Here is a 27,847-nt window from a genome sequence, read left to right as displayed (position 1 = left end):
TAAAGATAGTCGTCTGAGGAACCTTCATGAAGAAATTAACTCTCAATGGACTTCAAATGACTAGGAGAGAGCCTTGCTGCAAGTTTAGGAACTAAGTTTCCTATATTTACCCAGTATAACACATTACTATACTTTCCTCTGTAATTGTGCACACTGACACTTTTATAACACCACCAATGCCATAACTGTAAATAGCTCCACTATACAGTGCTTAGCAAGTAACTTGCAAAAACATATGTCAGCAAATACATGGATTAATATTTCAGAATAGCATGGGGGGATCCCACAAGGTTTCACTTATATACACACACGTTGTGCTGGCCCTCTTCACACTTTGAGAGCAATCTCATAAGACTACAAATTATTATGAGAAATAGGAGATCATCTCTTACTGGTCCAAGTCAGGAGATGAAACAATAGAATACCCAGGTAAGTCCTGTAACACTCTGTAATATGAGGTCAAAGTGTTGAGCATATACTTCATGGGTACTAAAAACACAGACCTTTTCTTCAGGACAGGCCAAAAGTTGCCCTGAAACACATGCACACAGTTCCTATTGCTTTCAGAATGAGTCACACATGTATCTAACAGTAAAACTTGTCAAAAATGCACCTGAAAGAGGACAGTATCTTAATGATCATGCATTATTGTTCACATAAACTAAATGGAAGAGATGATCAGTTAAATGATAACATTACTGAGATAAGATGAGATAAATGAGATGTTTATCCACGAGATAAATTCGGGTGCTGGGAATGATTTGCTGTAGCCCTCAATAAGCATAGAAGAGGATCAGCAGGATAAGCATGGATGCATTTCCCTTGTCTATGGAGAAGAGGAGGCATCTACTAGAACAAATATCATCTCTGTACCATATCTTGGCCTGAGGTGCAACTAAAATGAACTCTTCATGGTAGAAGTTAAGAAGAGCCTCTGGTGACTTTTTCATTTTAAGTAGCTTTTTGATTAACTTGCTTCTTCTCTGTGGTAGTGTACAAGATAGCCAGTGGTGAGTAATGTCTTCTTTATTATTGGTCAGACTAGTGCATGTTGTGGGATGGGTGTTAAGTCTCCCTCAACAAAACATGAGACAGCATGACCAAGTGGCTAGGCCACCAGCAGGAAATCAGGAGCCTTGAATTCTATTTCCAGCTCATCAAGTGACTTGCTGTATAACCTTGGGCATCTTGCTTCACCACTCTGAGTCTCTGTTTCTTCTTCCATCTCTTTGAGGCCGGTACAGTCCTTAGCAAAATGGGTCTTGGTTGGGACTGCAAGACCCTGCTGTCACACAAAAATGAATCCTCATTAATACGGGGTCCAAGTAAAATGTACACTTAGCACCTCAGCAGAATAGGGCCCGAGAATCACAGGTGATGGACCTTATTGTTATTGATGCTTTCATACCTACTACTTCTGTGGGAGTGCCGGATGATTGGAAAGAAGGCACTTTGGTCCTGTTCCTGCCCTCAGTTGTTGATGGTGGTAGCATATTAGGTCATCTTCGATGTAAGGGAACCTAACCTCTGAAATAAGATGATGATTTGTTGCAGTAAGATGAACGATGTTGTGTAGTTAAGTTTGGCAGCCTAGAATTCTAAAGCAATTTATGAGTCAGAAAAATTTACCAAGCAATGGCCTTGCTGCCTGTGTGGGACTGGACAGTTAGGCTCCTTCACAGTGGTAGCACAAATTTATAAAAACTTCTCTCTGAGTCTGCTGGTACTATACTGTGTTCTCTGCCAATAAGGCTTATTTTTTTCCCCTGCACACATTGCAAAACCATAGCAATGGGTGGGCAGTGGGCATGGATGAGGGTGGTATGAATAATTCAAACATAAAATATCTTCTCAAAAGGCTTCCCAAATAGGAAATGTCAAGATAAGAATGTGGTTTTCGCATTCAACAGCCAGTCTGGGGTGTGCTTGGTTTACATCTAGGGTTTTCAAATTTCATCTGGAAGCAGCTGGTGAGACCAAAATTGTCTAAGCAGTGACTGATGTAGAAATAGTTGGACTAGTTTAACAACTGTGAAAACATTTAAAGTTCCCATAACTTGTGTATCTTTCATAAATTTCTTTACTGATAGACACACACAAATAAAGGCTACTCACTTGGGAATACACAGTCTACTCTGAGGATCTCATGAGCGCTATTAAACCCAGGTAGAATGACTTGTGAAAAAGATTGCTCTCTAGATAAGAAACACATTCATAAAGCAACAAACCTCTGTAAAAACATGTTTCAGTGAAAATTAAGACCTGTCTATCCACTCACTAATGGTAATTGGTTAAGGCAAGGAGAATGTCTTTGTTTTCCTTAAAAGTAGTATGTTGCACTACTTAAACTTCATGGACGAGTATAAAGCAAATACATTTAAATCCACAGCTCATATTCTGGTGATCCCTAAGAAGACAAGTCATCTTTAATTCTGAAAAAGTGGTGATGATTAGAAAAGTAACTAGGTAAAAAGAGGCATCTTTTAAAACTTATCTTGTCTGTTCCCTGAACTTATGGAATTCAGCATAACACTTGCTTACATCAGACAAAAATAAACATTGCGGCTCTTTTACGTCTGGTAACAGAAAAGAATCAATCTTGCTATAAGAAAGCAAGTTAGATCCTGTTATTGACTTGTCCAAATATATTCCAGTTTTAGAATCTTTATTGTTGGTTGCGGTAAAATGAAGGAGAAGGAACCCTATTTAATTTTCTAAGAATGACATGTATTAATGAGCTTAATTAGCTGTAACAGAGCAAAAAAAAAAAAAAAGACCATAGAAATCCACAACAATATTTTCACAGAAATCATTGAATACAATGTCATTTCACAGCCCCTCTTCTCAATAAAATTTCCCTTTAAGCCCAAAAATCCCCCCAACAAGTTACCCAAAGGAATTAAAATGGCGCAAGTAAGAAAATGACTTGTTTAACTGGATGTAACAAACATGCCACTTACTGACTTGTACCACCATAGAACATTAGAACAATTTATTCCCCTAGGTTGTGTCTACATGAGAAGCATCTGTCTACAGAAGTTACTGCAGGAAGAGATGTTCCGACAAAAACCCTGTCCACAGGTTGTGTCTACGCATAAAAGCAGATTGATCTTTTGATCTGCTCTGTGGACAAAAGGGCCCCTGGAGCATCTACATAGCTTTTTTGTCAATAGTTTCTGTCAACAAAATGCATTTTGTGTGTAGATGTTCTGTGAGTTTTGTTGACAAATCCTCAGTTTTTTCTACAAAACTCTCTTGTGTAGACGTAGCCTTAAAGTAGGGTTTTATTTTATTTGTTTTTCTAATTTCACTTTGTCAGTATGCCAGCAGTATAAAGTAGTAAACAGTTAAAACCTTCTGCACAGGAAGCAATTCTATTATTTTGTCACAATGAAGTTTATTAGAAAGATTTAGCATATTTTACATTCAATTATTTATCTTGTGCTCTGATACACAGTATGTTCCTCAGTATTTGCCATGTCAAAAATTTCTCAGTAAATACAGTAATATCTGTCAGATTTGTCACATAGTATATGGAGAGAAAAGTATTGCTTTGTTGAATTTGCCTGACAAGGGGAAATTCTAGTATAATTCTGAAATCATTTGCTACTGATAAGACTATCTGCACATTAATCAATCTATTAATCTGCCCTTTTGTTGTAAAATTATTATTAAAATTCAAAGTTGCTTCAAAGAGATTGTTCTTTAAAAATCTTGTTTTAATAAAGTCTGTTGGCATACTTCTGCAGTTGCACGCTATCAAATCTAAAAGCTGGTTTCTATCTTCAGCTAGATGGAGAGCTGGTTTCCATCAACATGAACTCTTATCGTGGCCTGGTAATAGAAAACATACATTTTATAAATGCCTAAAAAAATGAAATGAGTATTAAGCCAAATATTATTTTAAAAGGAATACATATATACTACCAGAGCAATTTATGTTTACTGTGCTTGAGATGCAAATCAAAGGAAACACTGATATTTATATACCATTGCTCCTGTTAGCCAACTGTGGGGCTAGATTTTGGCATGACTGCATTGCCCATGGATCAGGCATAGGTATAAAGTTAAGGCAGAAATACAATGAGCCTACAAGACTCAAAACTTTTAAGACAATAGCTTTGCTAAAGTAATCATGGCATAGGGCAAAAGGCCTTTACATAAGCAAGTAACCTGGAGTAACAGTATGTCATAAAATATCACCAGATGGAATGCTCTCTAGTGACTCAGCTGGATGCTAGTTTATACCTGCATGGGATATTTGAAAACTCAGGAACATCAGCAGATGTCTGACCATTGGAATAGCCTGGTCACTGTGGGGGAAGAACAGAGTTGCCCGGCCTCCTGAGAGAGACAGAGACAGAGACAGAGACAGAGACAGTGTGTGTGTGTGTGTGTGTGTACGCACATATGCGGGGTTCTGTGGTCCCAAAGATGCAGGGACTTGGGTGGAAGAGGCAGGACTGAGGGAAGACGGCTGTCAGTGCTGCCTGGACAGTGCTGTGCCCCCTCAGACAGCCCTCAGTACTGACTGAAGTGTACCACCTGGGGCTCTGGCAGTGATTTAAAGGGCGCAGGCCTCTAGTGGCTGCCTCAGTAGTTCAGTAGTGGCAGCAGCAGCTGGGAGTCCAAGGCTTTTTTGAGTCACTGGACCCCAGGGCACTTACCCCCTTTCTCCCCTCCCTTGCCAGCAGGCCTGATGGTAATTAACTGATGTCTGCTAGTAAGCTTGAAGTAAATGGACATAAACTAAGGGAGAAATTACCCCATATTAATAAGGTGAGGAAATACAAATAAGGAAAAGGGATGATCTCCCCACTGAATATGCACTGGGCCTACCAGAGGTAGTACAAACAATATCTCCTGGTCCATGTGCCTTGAGAGAAGCAGTTCTTGGGAGATGGCAGGAGGATTACCACTAACAACAATGACAAATAAGTTGATAACTAAAGCTTCAAATTATTTAGCAAGGGTTGATGTTAGTCTATGGATGCACAAACACCTGTTCTGTATTATCTCTATGTGGCTGCACTGGAGTGTTTGTGACTTTGCTGATTGTTGATATAACAAGTACAAATACAGCTGATTTTCCTTAAGTGAGAAAGTTGCAATTATGCTTTAGGATTTCCTACTTAACAGTAAATTCTAATATCTCTGGGCCTGATTTCAGGATTAGAACCTACCAAACCTCAGGGCTAACTGGGAACTCTTAGATAATCAATCAATTTAATTCATACACAATCACCAGGTCAGGCAACAACTACACCTGTCTATTACTGTCACAAAGGTTCATATGTCAGGGATGGTGGAGCAGATTTTTATATTGCTTACATGGTTGCACATATGGAGCAACTCCAGAAAAAGCAAAGAAGATACTCTTGAGTTACATTGATACAAATGAAATTAGCATTTGGACCACAGTGGCCGCCTCTAATGAGGCTCACTATCTTACTCAAAATTTCAAATGGAAGGGAAGTAGATTTTTTCAAACTAACTGGATATTTTGGTGAGATTAAAAGTTTAGTTGGTAAAGATAACAGTACTGATGTAATGTACATCAACTTCTGTATGGCGCTGGACTTGGTCCAACATAAAATGTAGACTAAGAAGCTAGTATGATAGTAATTAACATGGCACTCATAAAATTGATTAAAATCTGGCTAAACAATTGGTCTCAGAATGTAATTGCAAATGGGAAATCATCTGCGCGTAGATGTGTTTTTTGTAGCGATCTGTTCTTGGCCCTATGTTATTTAATATTTTTTCCAGTGACCTGGAAGAAAGTTTGCAGATAACACAAAGACTGGAGGAAGTGGTAAATGATGACGCAGACAGGTCACAAATAAGCAATCAAACAGTATCTGTTTCAGGCTGTGTCTACACTAGGGGATTTTGTCAACAAAATGCCAAACTGGGGGGAGTGTGCAGATTTGCAAGGCACTCTGTTGAGAGTAAATTGACAGAATGCAGCACTTTTGATGACAGTCTTATCCCACTCCCCCTGAGGCATACCACCTCTGCTGACGGACATCTGTCCACAGAAAACTGGTCTGGACATTCCAGGGGACCCTCTATGCACTGACAGGGCTTCTGCAACACCAGACATCCCTGTCTGCTGTGCTCCTGGTTGGCCATTTTGTTGAGAGCGCAGCCAGGCAGTCCAGCCACATACTATCAACAGAGTGGATCACTCTTGAGATCCCACTTGGCAATCTGGCCATGCTCTATTGACAGAAGTTTTGTCAGATGATGTCTTTTGACAAAAAATTCTGTCGCCAAATCCCTGTAATCTAGACATAGCCTCAATGTGGTTGATAAATGCAAGGTCACAGATCTAAGAACAAAGATTATAGGCCCTACAAACATGATGGGAAAATCTATCCTGGGATGCAGTGACTGTGAAAGAGACTTGGAGGTCATGGTGGATAAAGAGCTGAACATAAGTTCTCAGTGCAGTGCTATGACTGAAAGGACTGGGAAGTCCTTGAATGTTTAACTGAGGAATATCAAGTAGCAGTAGGGAAGTTATATTGTCTCTACTACACTGGCTACCTTGCTATTTTTAGTATGCCACCTCTAGCAGAGCGAGCACATTTCTGTCTACTTGCACTAGGGTGCATACTCCCTGCTGCAGTGTGGACATTAGCCACAGTGAAATTCTCAAGCAGCTCAAAGAAGAGATAAAGGGGTGACTGGAACACAGTCTGTACCTACCTACATGAGGAACAGAAATTTGGCATGAGTTTTTCAATCTAGTTGAGAAATGTAAATGTGCAATAGCTCAAAACTGAAACTAAACAAATTCAGGCTCAAAATTAAGTTTAAATGTTCACACTGTGGGTAATTAGCCACTGGAACAAATTACTAAAATTTGGGGTGAATTGGATGTTTTCCTAAAAGAAATGCTTTAGCTTCAAGAACAAACATTGGACTTTATGCTGGAAGTAACTCGAAGAAGTCCTACAGCCTGTATTCTTGAGGAGCTCATTTTAGATGACTTCAACAATCCTGTTACCATTTTAAACATCTATGAATATAAGTTCTGGCCCGCAGTCTTAACAATGTTGCTACAGATTAAAGACTAAGAATTTTTGTCCTTGCTACTATGCACTGGTAGAATAGTAGTACCACAAGACAAAGTTTGGTCTGGGAAGATGAAGTGCTGATTTAAGTAATTTACCAATGCAAGGACTCTGGCAGGAAATGGAGTGGAATGACAGTAGCAATTATTTTCGATTAGCCCGAGTCCTTGTTGGCTCAAGCATCAATAACAGCATCCAGTTACTAACAGGTTAGATAGCTGTTTTGCTTTCCGAGAGAAGTAACCACACACATTTTTTGCTGTTAACAAGATCAATAAACTTGTCACCTTCTGAAATCAATGATTAACCCCTTTTACAGTATTTGAACTGACACAATTTTACTACTTTCAGTGGCCAAGCCTATAGGGTATGCATGTTTTTAATTATCAGAATCAATGTAACACCTTATAATCTTCCCTCTTGCCCTTAATGATTCTGCAGTGAAGTACTGTAAGTTGCAACTGTGCTTCATAACCACCACTCTAAGTCAGGCTATGCAAACTATATTATCTTTGCTCTTAAACTCCCTTCTACATGTGTTAGAGTTTATAGCAGTAATGAAAAAGATATCAGCTCCGTGGAGATTTATCCCCTTTTTTAATGTGTTTACTAGACCGAATAAACATGTTCCCTAGGATTGAACCCACAGGCTACCCTAAAGACTGCAGAAGCACAACAGAAGCCCTCAAGTTGGAGGCCATATGACTGATATTTCTCTACAACAAGAGGCATTGTTAGCGCAAATGCTAAACTATTCTTTCCAGCTTCGTATTAAGTTTTACAGCACCTTTTGCTGCAAGACTCCATTATAACTCTCACTGATTTTAGTTAACTATACTGTATCTGCCAATCACACTATGATCCACAAGAATAAACCTTGTGTGATACTCATTCTGATGAAGATGCAGTTTCATATTCCAGTGGTCTTCATGGAAAAAACATTTTCATTTAGCAAAATTTGTAGCTGGGTCTGCAATGATTCTCCCTCAATAATTATGGGGCCTGTTCTCCTGTGGAAATGTATGTGAAAATCCTGTGGAGATTAAGGGAGTTAAGTGCCCACTGAAGGTCCTTCTGTCACCTGTGATCATTGAGAACAAGATTTTTATATACATATATTACATATTCCAGTAAGATATTGTTAAAGTAAGATATTTGGATCCATATCCTATGACTGCAGGAGAGCCAAACACATTTCTGATTATTTTTGTATAAAGGGGATAAAAATGAGTAAAGACATCAGAATTTATTCCACTGCGATTTTATTCCCCTTTTGGTTATCGCATTTGTGTGCTAAGCTTTTAAGCAAAGATGTCAATTAACATATTAATCCTCACAAATGACTATGCCACAGCAGAAAATCAATTCAAGGGAGTGTTGCAAGAAATTAATTAGCTTTGGGGACTTTCAACTACCTCTTTGTTCTTCTGTTATCTCTTGTGCCTGATCCACAACCAGGATTGCTGCATTTTTTTATTGTCTTGTTGAAACGGCAGGCCATCTTCTTCTCATCTATAAGAGATACTGTATAATGGGATGCTAGAGATTATGAAAGACCCTCCCCCAGGCAGAGGCCAAGAGCATCCAAGAATCAAACACACTTGCCTCCTCCTCGCAAGCTTGAATTTTATTATACAGAAATGCATATGAAAATTACAGATTCTCCATTTCAATCACCCAGCCCTGGGACCTACTTAGCTATACTTGTCATTTTGTTCATTAGGTGACAGCATCAACTTTATCCAGGCAGAAGATACAACAAGTTGTTTATCATATCTCCTTTCTCTCCCCATATCCCTAAGGACTTTTCACTCCTGAATTTCCCAGAGATAGAACCTGCTCTGACCTTCAGACATTGTAATATGCTTTCAGTGTGGAAACTCATGGAGATAGAAGCTAAATAAATGTGTTTCTGTACACAGTCAAAAAGGTGAGTGCAGGTGCTGTCTCTGGGGACTATAAGAATGGAGGGTCCTTAGGAATATGGAAAGGGAAAGATAATACCCTGGAGAAAAAGAATAGAATAAAACACCCGAAAAGATGTGGATGAATGAAGGTGCCGTCAGCATCTTCTAAAGGTTTTTTTTTCTGTTTTGCAATCTCCATAACGTTCTCATTTTGTACTATTCTAACCATATCATAACCCCTCCCCATAAATAACCTTTAATACAGATGTCAAATATATATAATTATAGGATTTCCTTAAAGTGTTTGTATATTCACTGATGGTATCACTTGCAAGTATTTGAAAAGATTGGCTGAAATGCCTTTAAAGTGCAAATCTAACAATATATAGTTACTTAGCCCTAACTATGTGTTGCCACTGAAGGGTAATGCTGTCTTTTGTGTACATCCTCAAGGTATTTCAAATTCCTATGGGCAGCGTTAAAAAGTTGCTATTCAATATTATCCATGACATTTGCCAAACAAGACTGAACAGAGTCAGGGCATAAATATACCTGAGTTGACTTCACCATGTCAAAGGAGGGATGCAGGTGTGCTGCAAAACCAGTAAAAGCACAAAGCAGCACCAGCATTAATCTAGTGTTTCCCAAGCTCTTGAAAGCTGAGCCCTTCTCCAAGAAAATAAAACAAATCACTGCCCTTATTTCCACTGCAAAGGTTGAAGGCCTCCATATGCTGTTGAAGGCTTCCATATCTTACTTTTTAACACTTTCCACATCCCCTTTTTGCTTTGCTTGTCCTTGTTTTATCTATTTCCACTCTGAGAAACACTCACGCGGATCTTCATAATATGATAATCCCTCTCCACTCTTACATATTTTGATGGGCAGTGCAAAGGTAACTATATTGACATATAAAGTCAATACTGTTGTTTGCAATAGCACTCATTGAAATTGAATGGGGTCAGTCCACATCTCTAAGCTACTGTTTAGGCTCCCAGAAAAGTCAGGCAGACATCCACCTATCAGTCTCAGAGGGGTAGCCGTGTTAATCTGCAGCTCCGCAAATAATAAGCAGGCCTGTAAACGTCTTAAAGACTAACACGTTTATTAGGTCATGAACTTTCATTCTTCATTGCATTTGTCTTACCCACAAAACCTAATAAATGTGTTAGTCTTTAAGGCACTACAGGATTGCTCGTTATTCATGCATCAATTAATCTGGCTTCACATTTGAAAAGTTTTCCTAGCAATCACAAATGCTAGATGCATGCTGTTTTTAAGTGAAAGATGAGACAACAGAACAAGTCAGAGGTCTCTCAGCACCATATTGGCCAGTTAAGCAGCTCACAGCTTGTGAAACACCAGATTGATCTCAGCTGAACAGATGATATGACAAAGAAAGATTCTGTGACAAAAGCACAGGCACTATTTTTAATACAGTGTTTGGATCTGTTGCTGTCCCACTGTACCTGGCCCATAATAGGGGTTAGATTTTTCATCTTTAGGAGCATGACTGGGTGGGAGCCAGGTTGCCCATCTAGAGATAGAGAGACGTAATCATTTTTAATAGTCACCTAACAGCTTACACTGGAAGCTGTTAACAGATCCAGAGTAAGTAGCATTAATGGCTCCAGGAAGTTCCTGGGCTGAGTGCCCAAATGGGTTTGAACAGGATGGGTCAGAGAGATAGTCAGGCTGAGACACTGCCAGACAAGCTGGAAGAGGAGTGGTGAAGAACAGGCCAGGGAAGGCTGGGAGTGGTGAACATTGCAGGTCACAGAAGGATCTGGGCTTGCTGGGGGAATATAAATCAATTCTGGTTTGTTCCTGCAGCTGAAAAGGAAAGAAAGCCTGTCTAACGCAACTAGAGGTGAGCCACAGTAGCTGAAACTAAATAAGCATGGAGGCGTATTTAAAATCCTTGCTCCTCTAACGCATTGTTCCATCTGCTAAATAAAAATACTTTGTTTGAAGGAGGCCATTAGTCAACAGCAGTGGTTCCTGAAGGGAGGAAATGCGGGGATCTGCAGGCCAATCAGAGCGGAGGGTGAAAAGTAGATCGCTTAGCTGCGGCAATGTACAATAGACCTTATTTAATCATGGAAGAGTTGTGGCATTCTGCCATAAGGCAGGTAAGGGTAATAGGCCTACGGGGTTGGACCCTCCCAGTGAATAAGGGCCAGAGGAATAGGAAGGCAAATGAGGGGAGCTACGGAGCCCTTGTAGGAGAGAAGGCAAACAGCTGCCTCCAGGCTGCGAAGGGGATCTCAGCTGTTCCTCCTGACTATCCTGTGGCAGCTCCTTGGTGGCTGGCGCCTGCTGGTTCCCTCCCAGAACTCCATAGTTGGCACCCTGTGTGCTAATGCCCTCCTGCAACCCCCCTAGATGATGGTGTCAGGTCCTGTCCCGCAGCCTGGCAGCTGGCAAAAGTGCTCTTGTCTCTCCCCAGGTGCCTTCACTGGATGTGAGGTTGGACTGGGCACAGCCAGGGAGCCCTGTCTGCTTCCTGGCGGCTGGCCTAATCCTATGCATTGCCATGGCTGCTTCAGCCCCTTCTCCCATCCCTCTCTTGTCTCTGCCTCCCCACCCCACCTCACTCCTGCTGCATGGGATCAGGAGTGGGACACGGTTGGATTCAGCTCTTGCCTCAGTGGGTCATGGAGGGTGTCAAAACACAGATCTACCCCCCAAATATTTCCACTGCAGAGGCTCTGCCTCCTGTGCCCGCACCCTTGAAGAAGTCTCAACACCTGAGGTGGTGCGCTCAGAACAGAAGGAAAACAGGTGGCAGCTAGTTCTGCAACCACACCATTTGCACAAATAATCCCAAATAGGTTCTGAATGAATACTTCCTCATATCTGACAGTGGCTATGGCTGTTTTCTCCACTGCATGTATGTGACCATCTGGAAAAGGTCTGCCGGGCAGACAGCAGTGTCGTTTCTGAACTAGTGTGTCAGCTTCATAATAACGATGAAGTAATTACGGTCAATTTTCCTAGTATCAATTCCACAGCCCCTCACTGTGATGTGTGCGTTTTGGTACACTTCCATCAGCAGCTGCTGCAGATGCAGCTGTGTCCGCACAGAGAGCAACAGAAGTAAACACACAACTCTAAGAAGGTAGCTTCACATGGAACTCTTTTCTCTATAGGTGGTGCTGGTATTTGGAGGGGTGGAAACATATACAGTTCTTATTTTTACATTGCCCAAGGAAATTTGGGATCCTGCCATAAAGCCTAACAGTAATTTACAATCCTTGTTCCCCATTTTTATTTAAATGCAACTCGTTAGTTCATCTTTGAACATCACACCTCCATTTCCCCTTGCATCCTTACCTGCACCAAGACAGGAAAGTTCTCATTTGCACAACAAAGGGGATAACAACTTGAATATTTCAATTCAAATAGATGTAAAAATATTTACCCAATCCCCCCTCAAAAATGAAAAACATTCTGTGACCCAAATTTTGCTCTTACCCACACTACACTGGATTTATATTAAGTGTCACAGAGAGCAGAATTCAATCCAGTGCATGCAATAGGAACACGTTATGCCCCTGTGATGGTGTGTGCTCTCCACTCTGGCCCTGAGACAGCTCAGTTAGGCCAGGTAGGCCTAATCAGCCAATTAAGCTGCAAATGGGAGTGATTTAAGTGGTGCAGGGGCTGCTAATTAAAATGAAGTGCGCCTGTGAGGGAACAGGTAGTTTCCATTAAAGCTAAAAGGCTGGCTATATTAAGGGAGATTACAAGGAGGAAGCAGGCTGTCAATCCCTTGGAAGTAAGGGAGAAGGAAGCAGGGAAAAGGAACCTCAGGAAGCGTTTACCTGGCACAGGCTACGTCTACACGTGCCCCAAACTTCGAAATGGCCACGCAAATGGCCATTTCGAAGTTTACTAATGAAGCGCTGAAATGCATATTCAGCGCTTCATTAGCATGCGGGCGGCAGCAGCGCTTCGAAATTGACGCGCCTTGCTGCTGTGCGGCGCGTCCAGACGGGGCTCCTTTTCGAAAGGGCCCCGCCTACTTCGAAGTCCCCTTATTCCCATGAGCTCATGGGAATAAGGGGACTTCGAAGTAGGCAGCATCCTTTCGACAAGGAGCCCCGTCTGGACGTGCCGCGCGGCAGCAAGGAGCGTCAATTTCGAAGCGCGGCTGCCGCCCGCATGCTAATGAAGCGCTGAATATGCATTTCAGCGCTTCATTAGTAAACTTCGAAATGGCCATTTGCATGGCCATTTCGAAGTTTGGGGCATGTGTAGACGTAGCCCAGGAGTGATACAGTCAGGGCAGTGGGTGTAAGGACTGTCTGATGCTGCGTATGGAGAAAGACTTGGAGCTTGTCTATGCTGGCAAGTGACTGTGCTGTTAAGTTTCTTGTGCAGGGGTATGAAAAATACTCTCCCATCCAGCCCTGCAAATTACAGCACCCTACAGTGCCAGTGTGAATACTGCCAGAGAGCCAGGAACTGTGCTCCCAGCATGGTTAGCTACTCCCCTTGTGGAGGCAGTGTACCTAGAGCACTGGCAGACCTCTCTCCCCTCCCAGCACCAACGCTGTGACCACACTGCTGTGTTAAAGTACTGCTGGGGGGTGGAGGGAGGGTGGATACTTCAAACAAACATGGAGACAAAGCCTCTGAAAGACTCTCCCAGGAGAACAACTACAGTGTGACCTGGCTGGATGGCTGGGTCATGAAGTAGCTGCACTCTGACTCCAGGGGCAGAAGGAGAGCTGCAGTGGTGGCAAGGAAGAAGAGGTGCTGAACTGGGTGGAGCTAACCTCCAGAAAGAGGCACCACACCACATAGGGTAGAGCACCTCATGATGGATCCCAAATAAAAACCTTTGTCTGTTGTAGCAGAGAATTTTCTCTGAATAATTGGCACAATTCACATTGGAAATACCTCCATGATTTGAAAGGGATCTGCTGGGTTTTAGCAGAGCGACTCCCCCCTAAAACTAATGCATATGTATGGAGACAGGGAGAATGCACTTGCGAAGAACACATTTATTATAAGTACTATATTATACTTACTGGGGGACTTTCATATACTATAGTTTTCTCAGAAAGACCAAAGGACTTGCCACTTTTCAAAACACGTACAGTGGAAGCCTAGGCTATTACACTACCATTTATGCTGAGGCATGGAGTGGAAGATGGTAAGAGGGGAAATTTCATGTAGAGTTGGAAGAACTGACCAAAAGCAGAGGTGAGGAAGTGATATAACCCAGACTATGTCTATACTAGACTAGGAGTTGACTGCAGATATGCAATTCTAGCTATGGCAATTATGCAACTAAAAGTGGACATATCAGTTCTCAGCTAACTTGTCTGTCTGTAAGGGAGCAGGTTGATGGGAAAGTATGGCGGTCGACTGCAACCCCTAAGAGCTCAATTTCATGTGTCCAAACTAGATGCACAAATTCAAACCCCAGAAGATTGACCTTGAGCAGGTTGATCTTCTGTGGCAGTGTAGATGTAGCCCAAGAAATGTGCACTAGCATAAACAGATTCCCAAATGTGCAAGTCCAGCTGTCACCTGGGAAAGTTTAATTTAGACATCTGGGACTCTCAGAGCACATACCACTGGGTCATCCAGACACTGGCAGGTCTATGGGAGTATTATTTTTACTAGGCTGGAATAATGTATTAGAATAGAACAGAGTTTCTCCCAGCATCAGGCATGCGGGTCTTCATTTTCACTCTTTATTTTAATGGACAAGTATATTTTAAAGGCCTCTGCCAACATGAGTCCACCTTTCACTTGCAGCTGAGATCCCATATGTCTTGCATACAGGTTACTATCCCACAGTGCATTAAGGGTGTAAAACATCTGGCTACAAATGGCAAACTTCAATCCCCCTTCAAGTCTCCACTGTCACTGAGTCATGGTGACTTTTTCAGCAACAATATTTTGTATGTCTTGAATTGAATGATCCTTATCAGCTGATGCTCCATGGGATGCACCTGATCCTTTGCCCAAGTGAAGAGGGGCGCTAATGACAGATGTTTTGGAAGCATGAAGTTTGGGGAGCTTGAGAAACATCAGAATAAGGATACTAATCTGTTGTCTCTTGCACACGATTGAAATTTGATTCTTTATCAGTGTACTTTCTTCTTTAAAGGGTAGCTTCTGTGGTCAACATGGATGATTCCCTCAGCTTCTCTTTGAAATGCATGATCGAGTACATAGTTGGCCTACTCCCACCTGGATGCTCGCCAGTGGTTATGCATTTTCTTGTTGAAGAAAACCATGCTGACATTGAATTATAGACAGCTACTGTGCAAAAGCAAAGGTATTACAGATGCGTTTAACTAAAGAAACACTAATCATTAGAAAATATGGAGGGGAAAACTCAGTGGAGATTGTGGTTTTGCAAACTTTACAACTATTTCTGGGGTTCACAAAACTAGTTTCAGATTAAGGCCCAATACCTCCTTTAATTACAGTCTATGCCTATTTTTCTCCAAGGCATTTAAATTTAAAAATAATACTTGTCTGGCTAAGGTAGAACCAATGGTATATCTGCATGATAGGAGACCCTATCAGCAAATAAGTGGACAAAGAAGATGCCCTATGCATAATATATGTGCTTCACTTGATTTCTGAGATGTCCTTGTGTCTGTTCAATGCATTGCAATTGCAAGAGTTGCTTAACAACACAGATAAACTGGACTGTTTTCTCCTACAATATATAAAATTGTTCACATATAGCTACAAATATGCTTTAGTTGCACCACATGATCAATGCACTGTTTGAATATGAATGAATATATGGAGATACACATCTCATAGATCTGGAAGGGACCCTCAAGAGGTCATCAAGTCCAGTCCCCTGCATTCACAGCAGGCTGGTTTTACCTTTCCTGATTTTTACTGAATCTATTTGCCCCAGACGCGATTTTGGCGCCCTCAAGGATTTAACTTACAACCCTGGGTTTAGTAGGCCAATGCTTAAACCACTGAAAAATCAAAATTCCATTTTGGAAAGTAAAAATGTGCAGTCACAGCAGGATAACAGTTCTTTCATTAGCTGTGCTTGGCATGCAACTGTAGAAAAAGTTTCCAAAGAACAGGCATCCTGTGATTTTTGTACAGTTGGCAGAGCTTCTGCACAAACTTTATACACTTTTTGTGTTTCCGCACAATGAACCCCTCTACAATATGCACGCAGGTGTCATGTTAATTGATTTTAAAATTTCATCTGATTTTAAATTAAAATTTATTTTGCATGCTGAAACTCTCAGCACTCTTACTACTGACTGAATTTTATTCTGCACAGAATTTGTTAGTCTGAAAATTGATTTACTGGTCAAAGCCAACTGATGCTGTTGATATGACACACAGGCTGAAAGAGAAGAATGATTAGTAGGTGAAAAGGCTTGTTACGATGGGCCTGATTCTCTTACTACTTACATCATTTCTACACCTAATAAACTCCCCTGGGATAGATCTGCTCTCAGCTACACTAGTGTAAACATGTTACCTCTCTTTGGTCTTCATTAGTTACTCCTGATTTATCATGGAGTGAGCAGGTACATTTTCAGAACCAGTGTAAAAAGATCACAACTAATGGAAACCATGGACAGATGACAATAGGGTAAAATCACCTGACAATGGAGGTGGCTGGGAACTCAACTACTTCCCAGGACAGAAGTATTTTTTTTTTAATATTAAATCCTCTTATTTCCTGTAATCTTCTGTGCCATGTCTCCAAATGCTGCTGCTGCTATGAGCTGTTCTGTCTCTTCATGGCCTGCTACCCTATCACACCTGCTGCGGAAGAGTTCACAGATTAAGTGAGTGGCACAGGTCAGAGGCCCTTAAAGGAACAGACAACTGAAAAGGCCATGGAAACTAAGAGAAACGTCAATAAGTGTTGTAATCGTGTGGCAGGTGAAGGCCCAGCTGGGGAGGGCAAGGCCCAGCGCCTCTCCCCTTCTGACCCAAGGTCCCACCCCTTCAGCAACTTTCCCCCTCCTCCCTGTGGAGCCAAGCCCCGCCAGACCCCAGCTAGGTTCTTCTTGGCCACTTGGTGGGCTGGGGATGCTGTGCCACGTCCTCAGCCTTCCTCGGCAGCTGGGGGGGCGGACGCAGTTCTGGGAAGGTAATGCCTTCCCTTGCTTACATTATCACAACTATGGATGGTGGGCAACGCATTTCTGTAAAACATACTTACACTCACAACCCCAGGAGCAGAACTGTGGCTTAGACCTCTTCACATGGCTGAGAATTTATCCCAATGTACCTGTCCCAAGAACAAATGTGAAACCCAGCAGCTCCTCCATTAACAGGTTATAGGCTCTTTTAGGACATAGCCTTGAGTGTGCTGGAGTGGCAGGTGCTGAACGCTTGTAATTACAACTGAACTGAAAGTTCTTCTCCAGTTTGGACCTTTACAGACAGTGATAGCAATGGTTGCTTAGTTCAGGTGTGGGCAATAACTTTTGATGGGGGCCACTCCAACAATTTGGTTAGTGGTCAAGGGCTGCATTCTTCCATGATATTAATGGAGGAGGTGTGGAGTCTGGGGTGGCAGCTGGGTGCAGAAGGGAGCCCAGGGCAGGGGACTGGGTTGCAAAAGGGGGTGCAGGTATGGGCGCAGGTGTGGATTCTGACCTGAGGAGGGATGAAAGAGGAGGTGCAGGGTGTGGTAGAGGGGTGTGACCTGGGGTGGTGGTGCAGGGATTTGGGTTGTGACCTGGGGCAGGGGATCAGGGGGCAGGGTCTGGGAGGGGGTATAGGGGTGGAGGTGGAGAAGGTTTGAGTTCTGACCTGAGGCAGGGATGCAGCAGGGGGAGCAGGGGGCTGAGGAGAGAGAGGGACTGGGTTGCCAGGTGCAGGCTCTGGCTGGGAGGTGCTTACTTAGGTGGCTCCTGGCCAGCAGGACCATCAGGAAGGCTCTCTGCCTGCTGCGTCCCTGCACACCACTCAAAGCAGCCACCTATGGAGGCCGTTGCTCTGCACGCTGCAAGCTGGGGAGGGAGGGGTCACTGAGCATTGCCTGCACCAGAAGCACAGCCATGGCACATTTTGCCTGGCTTAGTTACTCTGACTTCAGGGAAAGCAGCCAATGGGAGCTGTGAGACTGTGCTGAGGATGGGGGCACTGTATGAAGCCCCCCTTCCAGGTCTTGCAGCAGCAGAGCACATGGCAACCACCAGCTGGCCACTTTGAGCAGCATGCAGGGCTGTGGCAGGCAGGGAGCCTGCGTGAGGCTTTCACTGAGCCATGGCACAGTGGCAGCAGGCCAGATCCAGCCATTTGGTGGGCCAAATCCCGCCCATGGGCTCCCCTGTCTTGGTGACTTCGGTATCAGGTGGATGAGCATGGGATAAAATAGAATAAAGCTGGTCTAGGTTGCGTGCGTGCGCGTGCGCATGCGCGTACACACACACACACACACACACACACACACACACAGAGTTTTCAGTCTCTCTCACACTGGTCAATAGGCCCTGCTCCTTTCCCCACCAAATCTCAAGCGTTTCAGTTCATAAAGATTAACAGAACAAATATAAGTAGAAAAATGATGAATGTGTATTATTTTATATTGCATTCTTCACTAACTCACTAAACAAGGAACTGTACAAAAGTTGGTTTGCATGAATATTCTTCCCAGTAGAAGTCATAATAGATGGCTTAGTTCTTTCAACACCAAGGACCAGTTCATAGTTCCCTAGAAACTAGGTGAGTTTAGTCATTGGCCTCAATGGAGAAGGCTCCAGGTTAAGTGCAATTAGATTATTTAGTACTATAGGTTGATAGCAGGACAGGGCTTACTAAGGATTCAGCCTCCTTTGGAAGATCAAGTCCTTTGCTGTTTGCCATGTGTAGGTATTTCAGAGCGGTCATTAAAAAACGATGTATTGCTTGCTCTATACCTAACATTCTTTGGAACTATTTTTTGTAGGCATTTCTTTGGAAGGCCACTTACAGCCACTGTTGTGTACATAGAATTGCCTGCCTCCAGCATTAGAGGTGGCTGTATTTTTATTATTTGCAGTGTACTTTCATTCAAAATAAAAGGTACTATGTAAATGCTATAATAATACTTGATTCATAAAGAAGGAACCTTCATTTTAAACTCTTTAAAATACATGTTTCCTTTGCAAACTAGGAGTATATCCAGTAGATAGCCACATCATGCAGGAATATATCCTTAGAACATCACAAATAAGAAGAGAATTAAGCACTACATTAAAATTAGAGAGAAAAATGCGAAGGGTAGCCCTGCCAGTGCCCAAGCACAGAAGTGCCGTGGTTTCTTGGTTTGCTTACAACCTGAAGTGGAATGCACTCATTGGGGTTTCTTGTATTTATTTGCTTTTTAACTTAATGAGTGATTACAGGAATTTGGCAGTGGCAGAAGAGAAAATTTGCGATTTGCTTATGCAAGCAGAGGGAATGTGAATGTAAAGCATGCATGAATTGTTAAGAAATCCGTTTCTTCTGCCATCTCTTACAGACGAGCTTTCTCTCTCTTTTTAAAAATTCTTATGCCATTATTTTTGGTACCACGTAACTGCATGTTTCTGCACCTATATATTATGTGAAGAAAAAGTGCTGAGCATGTGTTTGTGTTTTTAAAACATTGCTCTCAAAAGAAATACCTGAATGACCAGGCACTTGTGGAAGATAAATAAGACAACATGGGAAAGCTTGTCCACTAAAGCAAATTATCCTCCATCTATTTTCTTACCAATGCCTTTTATGCGATTGTGGATGAGGGAAAAAACACAAGATCAGAAAAATTAATGCCTTTCATGCGTGTAGCAGTCTTTGTCAGTGTTCCCTCTATTTTTTTCCATCCATGGGCAGAATAAATTTTGTTATGTGCATAGAGGCACGCTGCCGACTATGGGTGCTCTGCTAATCATCCGGGCAACATTTGAATCTCTCCTGGGAGGCTGACCAAGCACTCAGCTTACAGGGAACACTGCTGCTCTTCATCGCAAAATATTTTACAAATGTAAATGTTAGGTTACAGAGACAGCCACCACTAAGTACAGTGAAATGTTTCTAACTGGTCATCAGTGCACAGCAACACTACACAACAGTTCTGAACTGCAAGGCTGGAAAAATACATTCTTACTGCACTCATGTAATTGCCAGTAAAATTGTCCCAACCCCAATGTAACTCAAAGTTTGTGTGAGTCAGGAGAGACAGGAACGAGGCGGCAGCCTGGTTCCCAGCTCCTCTGGGCTTGCAAGAACCAGGAAACTGATCACCTACCAAGGCTGGTCAGTTTCCTGGCCCCCAGAGTGGTGGGGAATGGGAATCAAGCAGCAGCCTGGTTCCTGTCTCTGTGTCACTTGCAGGACCTGGGAAACTGAGCAGCACATGTGTCCTGCAAGTGGTGGGTGGGGAGCCGGGGGAGAGGCTGGGGGAGGGGGAAAGAAGCTGGAAACCAAGCAGCAGCATGGTTCCCATCTCCCTGCCACTGGCAGGAGCCAGAAAACTGACCAGCCCTGGTTTCCCACTCCCTACCACTCTGGCAGCCAGACACCACTTCTCCATGGCTTCCATCAGCAGCAGCAGCAGCAGCTGTCTGCCTGCCTGGCTTCCCCCAACTGGGGGAGCCTGGTGGGCAGACAGCTGCAGAGCAGCTTTGAGTTGTGCACAACTTGCGTTAATGTGAGTTAAGCGGAACTCGAAGTCAAGCATTTCAAGGGTTTACTGTATAAAGGTATCATTCTTTTTTCATAAGCATCTTCCTTGATTGACCCCCTCAGTAAATACACTATGTAGTTAAGTTTCATATTGTGCTACTTTTCTACAAACAAAGCATGTTCTATTTACTGTTCATGTTTCATGTTTTCCACAATGTGTGTTACAATCTACTCCCCCATAAGAGTGAAGCTACACTGTTTTGGGGTGATGAAATGTAATGATAGTTTATTTTTTGGTTACAAAATCACGACCTGCAGATAAAAACCAGCTATTGGAAATAAAGTCTCACTTTAATTTCCCCTTTTTAAAAACTTTGTCTTTGTACACATGGAAAATAACAGACCATGTGTGCTGAAAATTAAACAAAACCCTTTCTTATTAAGCAGAAAACAAAATTAGTGCCTGGTGTAATGTACTTTGGAGCTAGTGACTGTCCTTCCATAACTTCAGTGGGTTTTGGATAAGTAGCTTAGAATTCAGACAGCACTCAGTGAAATCACTTGGGTTATTTCAATGTGATGAGATCTGGGCCTTAGCTAGCTGCACAATGGAGCTGCCACAAAGAGAGGCTGGAAGAAATCCCATTAAGACACTTAAAATTGTGAATGGCCAAGACCAAGGGTCAGCAATCAAAATGTCAAGGAGAGCCATTTTTTCCCAATTTCAGTAATTCAAGAGCCACAATGCGCGTGAATAGGAGACAGTCCTTGATAAATAACATCAAACTTTTTGTAACCCCTCCTATAAGAACAGCACACACACATTGATTTGTAATGTGAAACATGTTTGCTGCAGGACGTCCACAAACTTTTTACATACTCTATTTCCTCACACTTTCTGTGTGTTTGTACCACTGTCTTCCTGACTTTCACCCCTGAACCTTCTTGCTCTCTGGAGCAGTCTAAGTGGAGTTATCCAATGTTTCAAGATCACATATATTTGCTATTTAGACATGAGTTGCACATTTTTGGGCTTTTAGATGTTCACCGTTTATTGAAAATAATCAGGAAGACCTTTTTCTTTATTTTCTTTTTTTAAACTTTGCAATTATAGCATCAGAAACTGCAAAGAAGTCCTTAAAGAGCAGCATGCAGGTCTGGAGCTGCAGGTTGCAGACCCCTGGCCCAGACAATGAAAACCTAATCTTTCTTGGCTCTCTGCTTCCCTGCATATTTTCTTCACCAGACAGTGACACTTAGTTTAACTCTCCCAAGACACAAAACCTCTTTTAAATACAAAGTCCAACACAAAAATATAGAAAAACATGTCTTGTAAGTCACTAATCAATTTTTCTGAACTGCAGAGGAATACAACCTTACCCAGCACTAGCAATTAATAGGCACTTAACTGTCCACTAGGCACTCAGTTAATAGGCACTCAAGTCCATAAAGCTGCAAAAGAAGTCTAAGGGAAATCAAAAAGTTCTCCCTTCTAAAACAAACCAAGATATCTTTATTTAAATTATCTTCAGAAAGAATGATGGACATATTTTATGGTATTCCATTAGAGGGCATCATAACATGTCATTTTGTGGTTACATGCTTTCTCTAGATTGCAACAATCACATTTATTCTCTAATATGGCCAGAGTTACCTGATCATCTTTATGCATGGAACACTCAGCAGCTTCAAGATTTCACACACCCAATAAATTTATTTGGTGGTTTAGTGTATTTGTATTGGTCACTATTACATTTATTTTTTAACCAATGCAGATTCCTTAGTGTCACAGGTTTTGGCTTTACTTCCTCTGTGCAGGCAGGGGAAATACAAGGCCAACAACATGACTTCAAACTGTAGAAAAATTGAGCATTATTTTAAAAAGAAAAAGGGTAATAATACAAGGTCAGCAACTTGCATCTTTTATCCTATAACTGGATCTATGTGAGAGAATCCTCTTGTCAATGAGAATTACTGAAGTCAATGGCACTACCTATAGATATGAAGGTACATCTATGTAAAGCCAATTACAGGGGCAGGAGCTAAGTGTAGTATGTAATGTTGCCGGGACATAAAGCAACACCATTTCTAAGTGCACTTTTCATGTTTAAGCACCTGATCTAGTGAACACTTCTAACAGGCTTAGTGCTTATTACCATCAGTAATCCCTCTACTATCAGTCTCACTACTTGTGATAGTAATGACCACTACTTCCAGTAGCAAGTGTTTGCAAGGCCGGGTTTCATCACATCGTAGGACCATGTTCTACCCATATTCCATGCTCGTTAAGCCAGCTGAAGCGAATGAGATTCTTATGAGAACTTTGAGTGTATCGTGGTTCAGAGCATTCATAAAAGAAAATAATATGGAAAATTAAAATAGCCTGGTGTAAGAATTAGGAATATTATAATGAAAAAATATATGTATGGAACAGATCATACAGTTATCTTACATTACTCTATATTATCTGACTTGAAGCAGAACGTACAGCTGCTTACACTACATAAAATGGAGAGTTAATGTTTGACTTCTTGAAATAATAAATCAGTATTATAGACATGAAACAACTTACGATGATCCTGGACTTGCTGTTGGTGGGGGACCTGGTGAAATGACAGAATAAAAACAGCAAGTGTTAGCTATCAAGAGGTAACTAATGCAAAGTTTTAGCAAACCTTTTAAAAGAGGAAAACAATGGTATATAAGGTGACTACATTGCCCTATGGCAATACGGGACACTGGCTTACGGGGATGAAGGCAGGACTGCTGTCCCATGTCAGGGCTCCTTGGTGATGGGGGCTGCTGCTCCAGGGTAAGGCACCAAGAATGGGGGCTCTGCAGCTTCCAATGGGGAGGCACCAGCTATGAAGGGGAGTGGAGGATGGGGGCTCCAGAACCCCTTGGGGGTGGCTGTTTCAAAGCCGCCTGGCCGGGGGGGGGCGGAGGCGGGAGGGAATGAGGCAGAAGCTGCCCCTCTGAGGCGTGGAAGGCCAGGGAACAAGGCAGTTGACCCACGGAGGGGCTCCCAGGCAGTGAGAGCTGCCTTTCCAAAGTATGGGGCACCAGGGAACAATGCAGCTGCCCTGTTGTGGGGGCCGCCAGCCTGGGGTACCAAGGGACAGGACAGCTGCCTCACAGAGGATTTTCCCTGCAGCAGGAGAAGCCGCCACAAGATGCAGAGCTCCAGGGAACAGGGCAGCCACGCAGTGAAGGAGCTTCCTGGCAGGAGAGGCTGTCACCCCAAGACGCAGGGTGCCAGGGAACAGGAACCTTTTGAAATATGGGATAATTTGTCTATTTTTCTTAAAAAAGTCAGGACTCCTGTGAGACTGCTGAAACAAGAGACTGTCCTGGTAAAAATGGGACAGATGGTCATGCTAACGGTATATGATATGGAATGTGGTTCACTTATTTACAATTATCTGTTTCCAAAAGCTGAAGACAAAACTGCATCATACAGCAGAAGCGATCTAATCAATCGTCACAGTTCAGGGAAACTACACCTCAGTTCCTGCTCCATGGTCCCTCAAGGACACCTTCTCTAGGCTCAGCCATGACCTTTCTTGGGTGAAAACCTGCATCTCTCTCCCTCCTGAGCAGAATTCCCTGTTTACATTGTTATAGCCCCAGCAAACCAGACTGCTGCAACAGGCCAACATCTCGGCTTTGCTCTCTCTCCAAAGGCTATGCGGAGCTGTAATTGGGAGCAGTCATAAGTTACAGCACTTTGTCAGAAAGCGTATTTATTCTTAAGGTGAAGCATTACTGAGAAAACACATTACAAATAATAAAAGAACTCACCTGCATACTAAAAAGCTTTCAGAAGGTCACCCCATTTCCAGCCTATGGTTGGTGTCAGTCCTTCAAAACTCACACCTGGGGTTTTAAGTTCATGACTGTCTCAGAGGCAGAACAACTATGACTAGTTCAATCTTTTCTTTATACAGCTTGGGCCTTTGATTGTGTCCTCATATAATGGATAATCTGCAGCCAATAGCCCCTTTATCAGAGCATAGCTTCACCTGCCCCTAGACATTCCCTAGGAAATTCATTTAATACCCCCCTCCCAGATACTGCATTTTCAACTGGCACACTCTTCATTTCAGCCACCCAGTTGTTGTTACATTTCCCCCCTCATCCCCAAAGAGGAGACCCAGACCATTCCATGGAAGTGACTCCTGGCTGGGAGAATTTGAGCCACTTGAACATACAAGCATGACCAGGGATAGCCGTAGGCGAGCCTGTGCCCACCTCAGTGGGCGGGGCTGGAGGCAGCCACACCCTAGTAGCTGTTAGCATTGAATGATGGCTCCTGGGAGTGGTGGCCAAACATGCTGCTCCTGTCCCTGCTGCGGTTCTTGGAAGACCCCTGCACCTCCGTGGATACAGATCTATATCCATGGATATAACTTTGTATCTGTGCAGGCTCTTTGCACATGCAACACCTACAAACTATAGCTGGATAAATACAACATAGTTTTTTTCAAATCAGATTCCTGTTGATTTTAGCAGACTGTGGATCATGGCCTCTGACTGTTTTCACACCCCTTTGTGTGTTTCCTTTCTGCACTTCCAGCAAATAATCTAGCAACTGAAGTCACTGACAGGAAAGCTAATTGAACCAGCAAATTTTAACCAGAGTGATGAATAATATTTCAAATTGATATGATTATTTCCTCCAGAAACCGGATTATGAGATTTAGTCTGCTCCTGCTAGCAAACGTTCCCCTGCCTTTCTTTCACTTCAAGCATTCAAGGAAGCAACTTGTATCTAGAAACCTTATGCCCCAATAAATTTGTTAGTCTTTACGGTGCCAATGGATTCCTTGTTGTTTACACCAAGTGCCTGTTACCAGAATGCTTTGTAAATGTGAACATTTGATGTATTTGTCCAAACAAAACAGCCTGACTTCATATACCTCACAAGCAACTCTTTGTGAATTATCTAGCAGCCAATAAGTATTCACAGATGTTGTAAATAATTTTGAAAAAAAAAAGCGACTTTGAGGAAAATCTGAATAATTAATGAAAAAAATTAAAATTCATCAAGTAAATATTTTAGAGAGAGAGAGAGAGAGAGATAAAATGTGCTCAGTTCTTCAAATGAATACTTTGGGCTCCACATAAACTCAGCTCACAGGACTGCCATCTCCAGAGCTGTTCACCTGTCAATTTTCATAAGTAATTGTTTAACCAGAAAGTTTAAACAGAGACACATCTTACCAAATTTCACAAACAACACGCCAGTTGTGGAAACAGTTTTCCTGCCATTAGTAGCCACACACTGAAAGTAACCAGTATCCGTAGTGTCAAGGTTTCTTATTCGTAATCGAGACCCATAGCTTGTTGCACGGAAAGATATCCTCCTGGGCTCTTGAACGACTGGGGCATCATTTTTCAACCAACGCACAGTTGGAGGAGGATTGCCGGAGACTTTACAATGCAGTTCTGCAGTTTGGCCAAGGGTGGTGGTGATGTTATTCATAGGCTCATCAAGTGTCAAGTAGTAATCTAGTAAATACACAGGGAAAGAATGAATTCCAACTTTTAAAGCACTGTTTTAAAGAAATCCCATTCTTGTCTTATACTGAGAGAGAGAGAGAGAGAGAACTGAGTGTAAACAAAATCAGACAATGACAAACTTCTGCGTAGGCTGGCTATGCTTTTCAGAGCCAGCATTATAGCCAGTATATTTTTGTGTAGTAGTAAAAGGCACAAGGTTCCGCTGCCTTCACTAGAGATAATGTATCATATTTAAAAAACACTATTTTTGTGACCTCCCTTTTCTCTGTACAGATTTGTAATCAGAAAAATGGGCATTGAGAGCTCTCATTCAGCTTTCCCCAGTGTTACCTTACTTTGCTTCATTTACCATAATAAGCATTAAGTAATTAGTTCATTACCCTCATTAAACTTTTTTACTTCACTTCATAGCCATACAATTAGGGAAGACTTTCAAATAACCTTGGGGTCAGATTTCCAGAGGTGCTCAATATATAGCAAACAGTTTCCAGTGTGACACTTCTGGACAGATTTTCAAAAGAGCCTAACACTCAGCAGCAACATCTACACAAGAAGCTTCTGTCGACAGAAGTGACTGTTGGAAGGGATTTCCCTGAAAACCTTCTGTTGACAGATTGTATCTACACATAAAGGCAGATTGAAAGAGAAATCTGCTCTGTCGACAGAGAGCAGCCAGACTGCCCGGCCCTTTCTTGACAGAATGTCTGACCAGAAGCTGACCAGGACTGTTTGGTTAACCAGAAACTGTGTCTGTTGACAAAAGGGCCTCGGCGTATCTACATGGCTGTTTTGTTCCCAGAACTCTGTCAAGGGAGGTGCTATACCTGACGCGGGAGAGGAATGCTCATGTTATTTTCCAGCAAAAGCCCAGTTTTGCTGGGAAAAGCTGCTTGTGTAAATGTGGCTAATTTGTTAATGCTTTTGAACTCTGACCAATTAGTTTACTGATTAGAAGGTACTTAGCTCTTCTACAAGTCTGGACCTTTATTCATTAGGATCTAAATATGAAGTAAATGGCACCCAAAAATAAAAGCAGAGCAATTTTAAAATGACTTGCAGAAGAACTTACATTGTAGAGAAAAGAGATTTAAACACTTCCTAATGTTTGAAAAGCACTTTATGCTTGTTAAAATAGGGGAGATAAGAGATGTTTTGGCATTTCAGGATATTAGCTTGCAAAGACAGCTACGTTACTAAGGTTTCACACTGGAGTAGCTCACATGATTGGTGAAATAATAAGATGAGTTCTTCAGTTTTCTGAAGATGAGGAATGTTAAATAAAAATTTAGAGACACGTTAATCTTTTCTAATCCATTTGTGAACATTTTTTTTTCTGTCAAGTACTATTTTATATAATATATTTCACAAAAATACTACTTCTGGTTAACAGTATTCAAGGTTTAATTAAATCCTTTCAAAACAGAGAGCTAGATGGAGTGGGGTATTAGTAATGGGACACACAGCTTTTCAGCTCATTGTCACACATTCAAAGACAACTTTGGGTACCAATGCCCACAAGGAAATACCATCTGTCAGCCATCTCAGCAGCTAGACTAAGGAATGAATGAGCCATAGGAAGTGTACAGCCATATCACCCTTGGGAATAAAATTTACAGGTCACAGCTGAAACACACTGGCGTGGAAATTTCTGATCCTGTGCCCATTTCATAGATCTCTGGAAACGTTCAATCTCTTTATTTGCACTCTGACACCAGC

General features: G+C 42.2%; 1 protein-coding gene across 1 annotated transcript in view; it reads right to left on the bottom strand.

Moving 5' to 3' along the window:
- ROR1 (receptor tyrosine kinase like orphan receptor 1) overlaps positions 1–27,847 on the bottom strand; it is a 258,537-nt gene that overhangs the window by 34,940 nt on the left and 195,750 nt on the right. The window contains exons 3-4 of the mRNA XM_075002828.1: positions 25,832–26,119; positions 23,181–23,211 (exon numbers count right to left, since the gene is read on the bottom strand). Coding sequence (XP_074858929.1) covers positions 23,181–23,211; positions 25,832–26,119 — 319 coding nt within the window. The remainder of the gene's footprint in view (positions 1–23,180; positions 23,212–25,831; positions 26,120–27,847) is intronic.

Source organism: Carettochelys insculpta, chromosome 9 (genome assembly GCF_033958435.1).
Source record: "Carettochelys insculpta isolate YL-2023 chromosome 9, ASM3395843v1, whole genome shotgun sequence".
NCBI classification, from domain to species: Eukaryota; Metazoa; Chordata; order Testudines; family Carettochelyidae; genus Carettochelys; species Carettochelys insculpta.
Note: the sequence above shows the minus strand (reverse complement) of the source record. Positions and strands in the feature narration are given on the sequence as shown.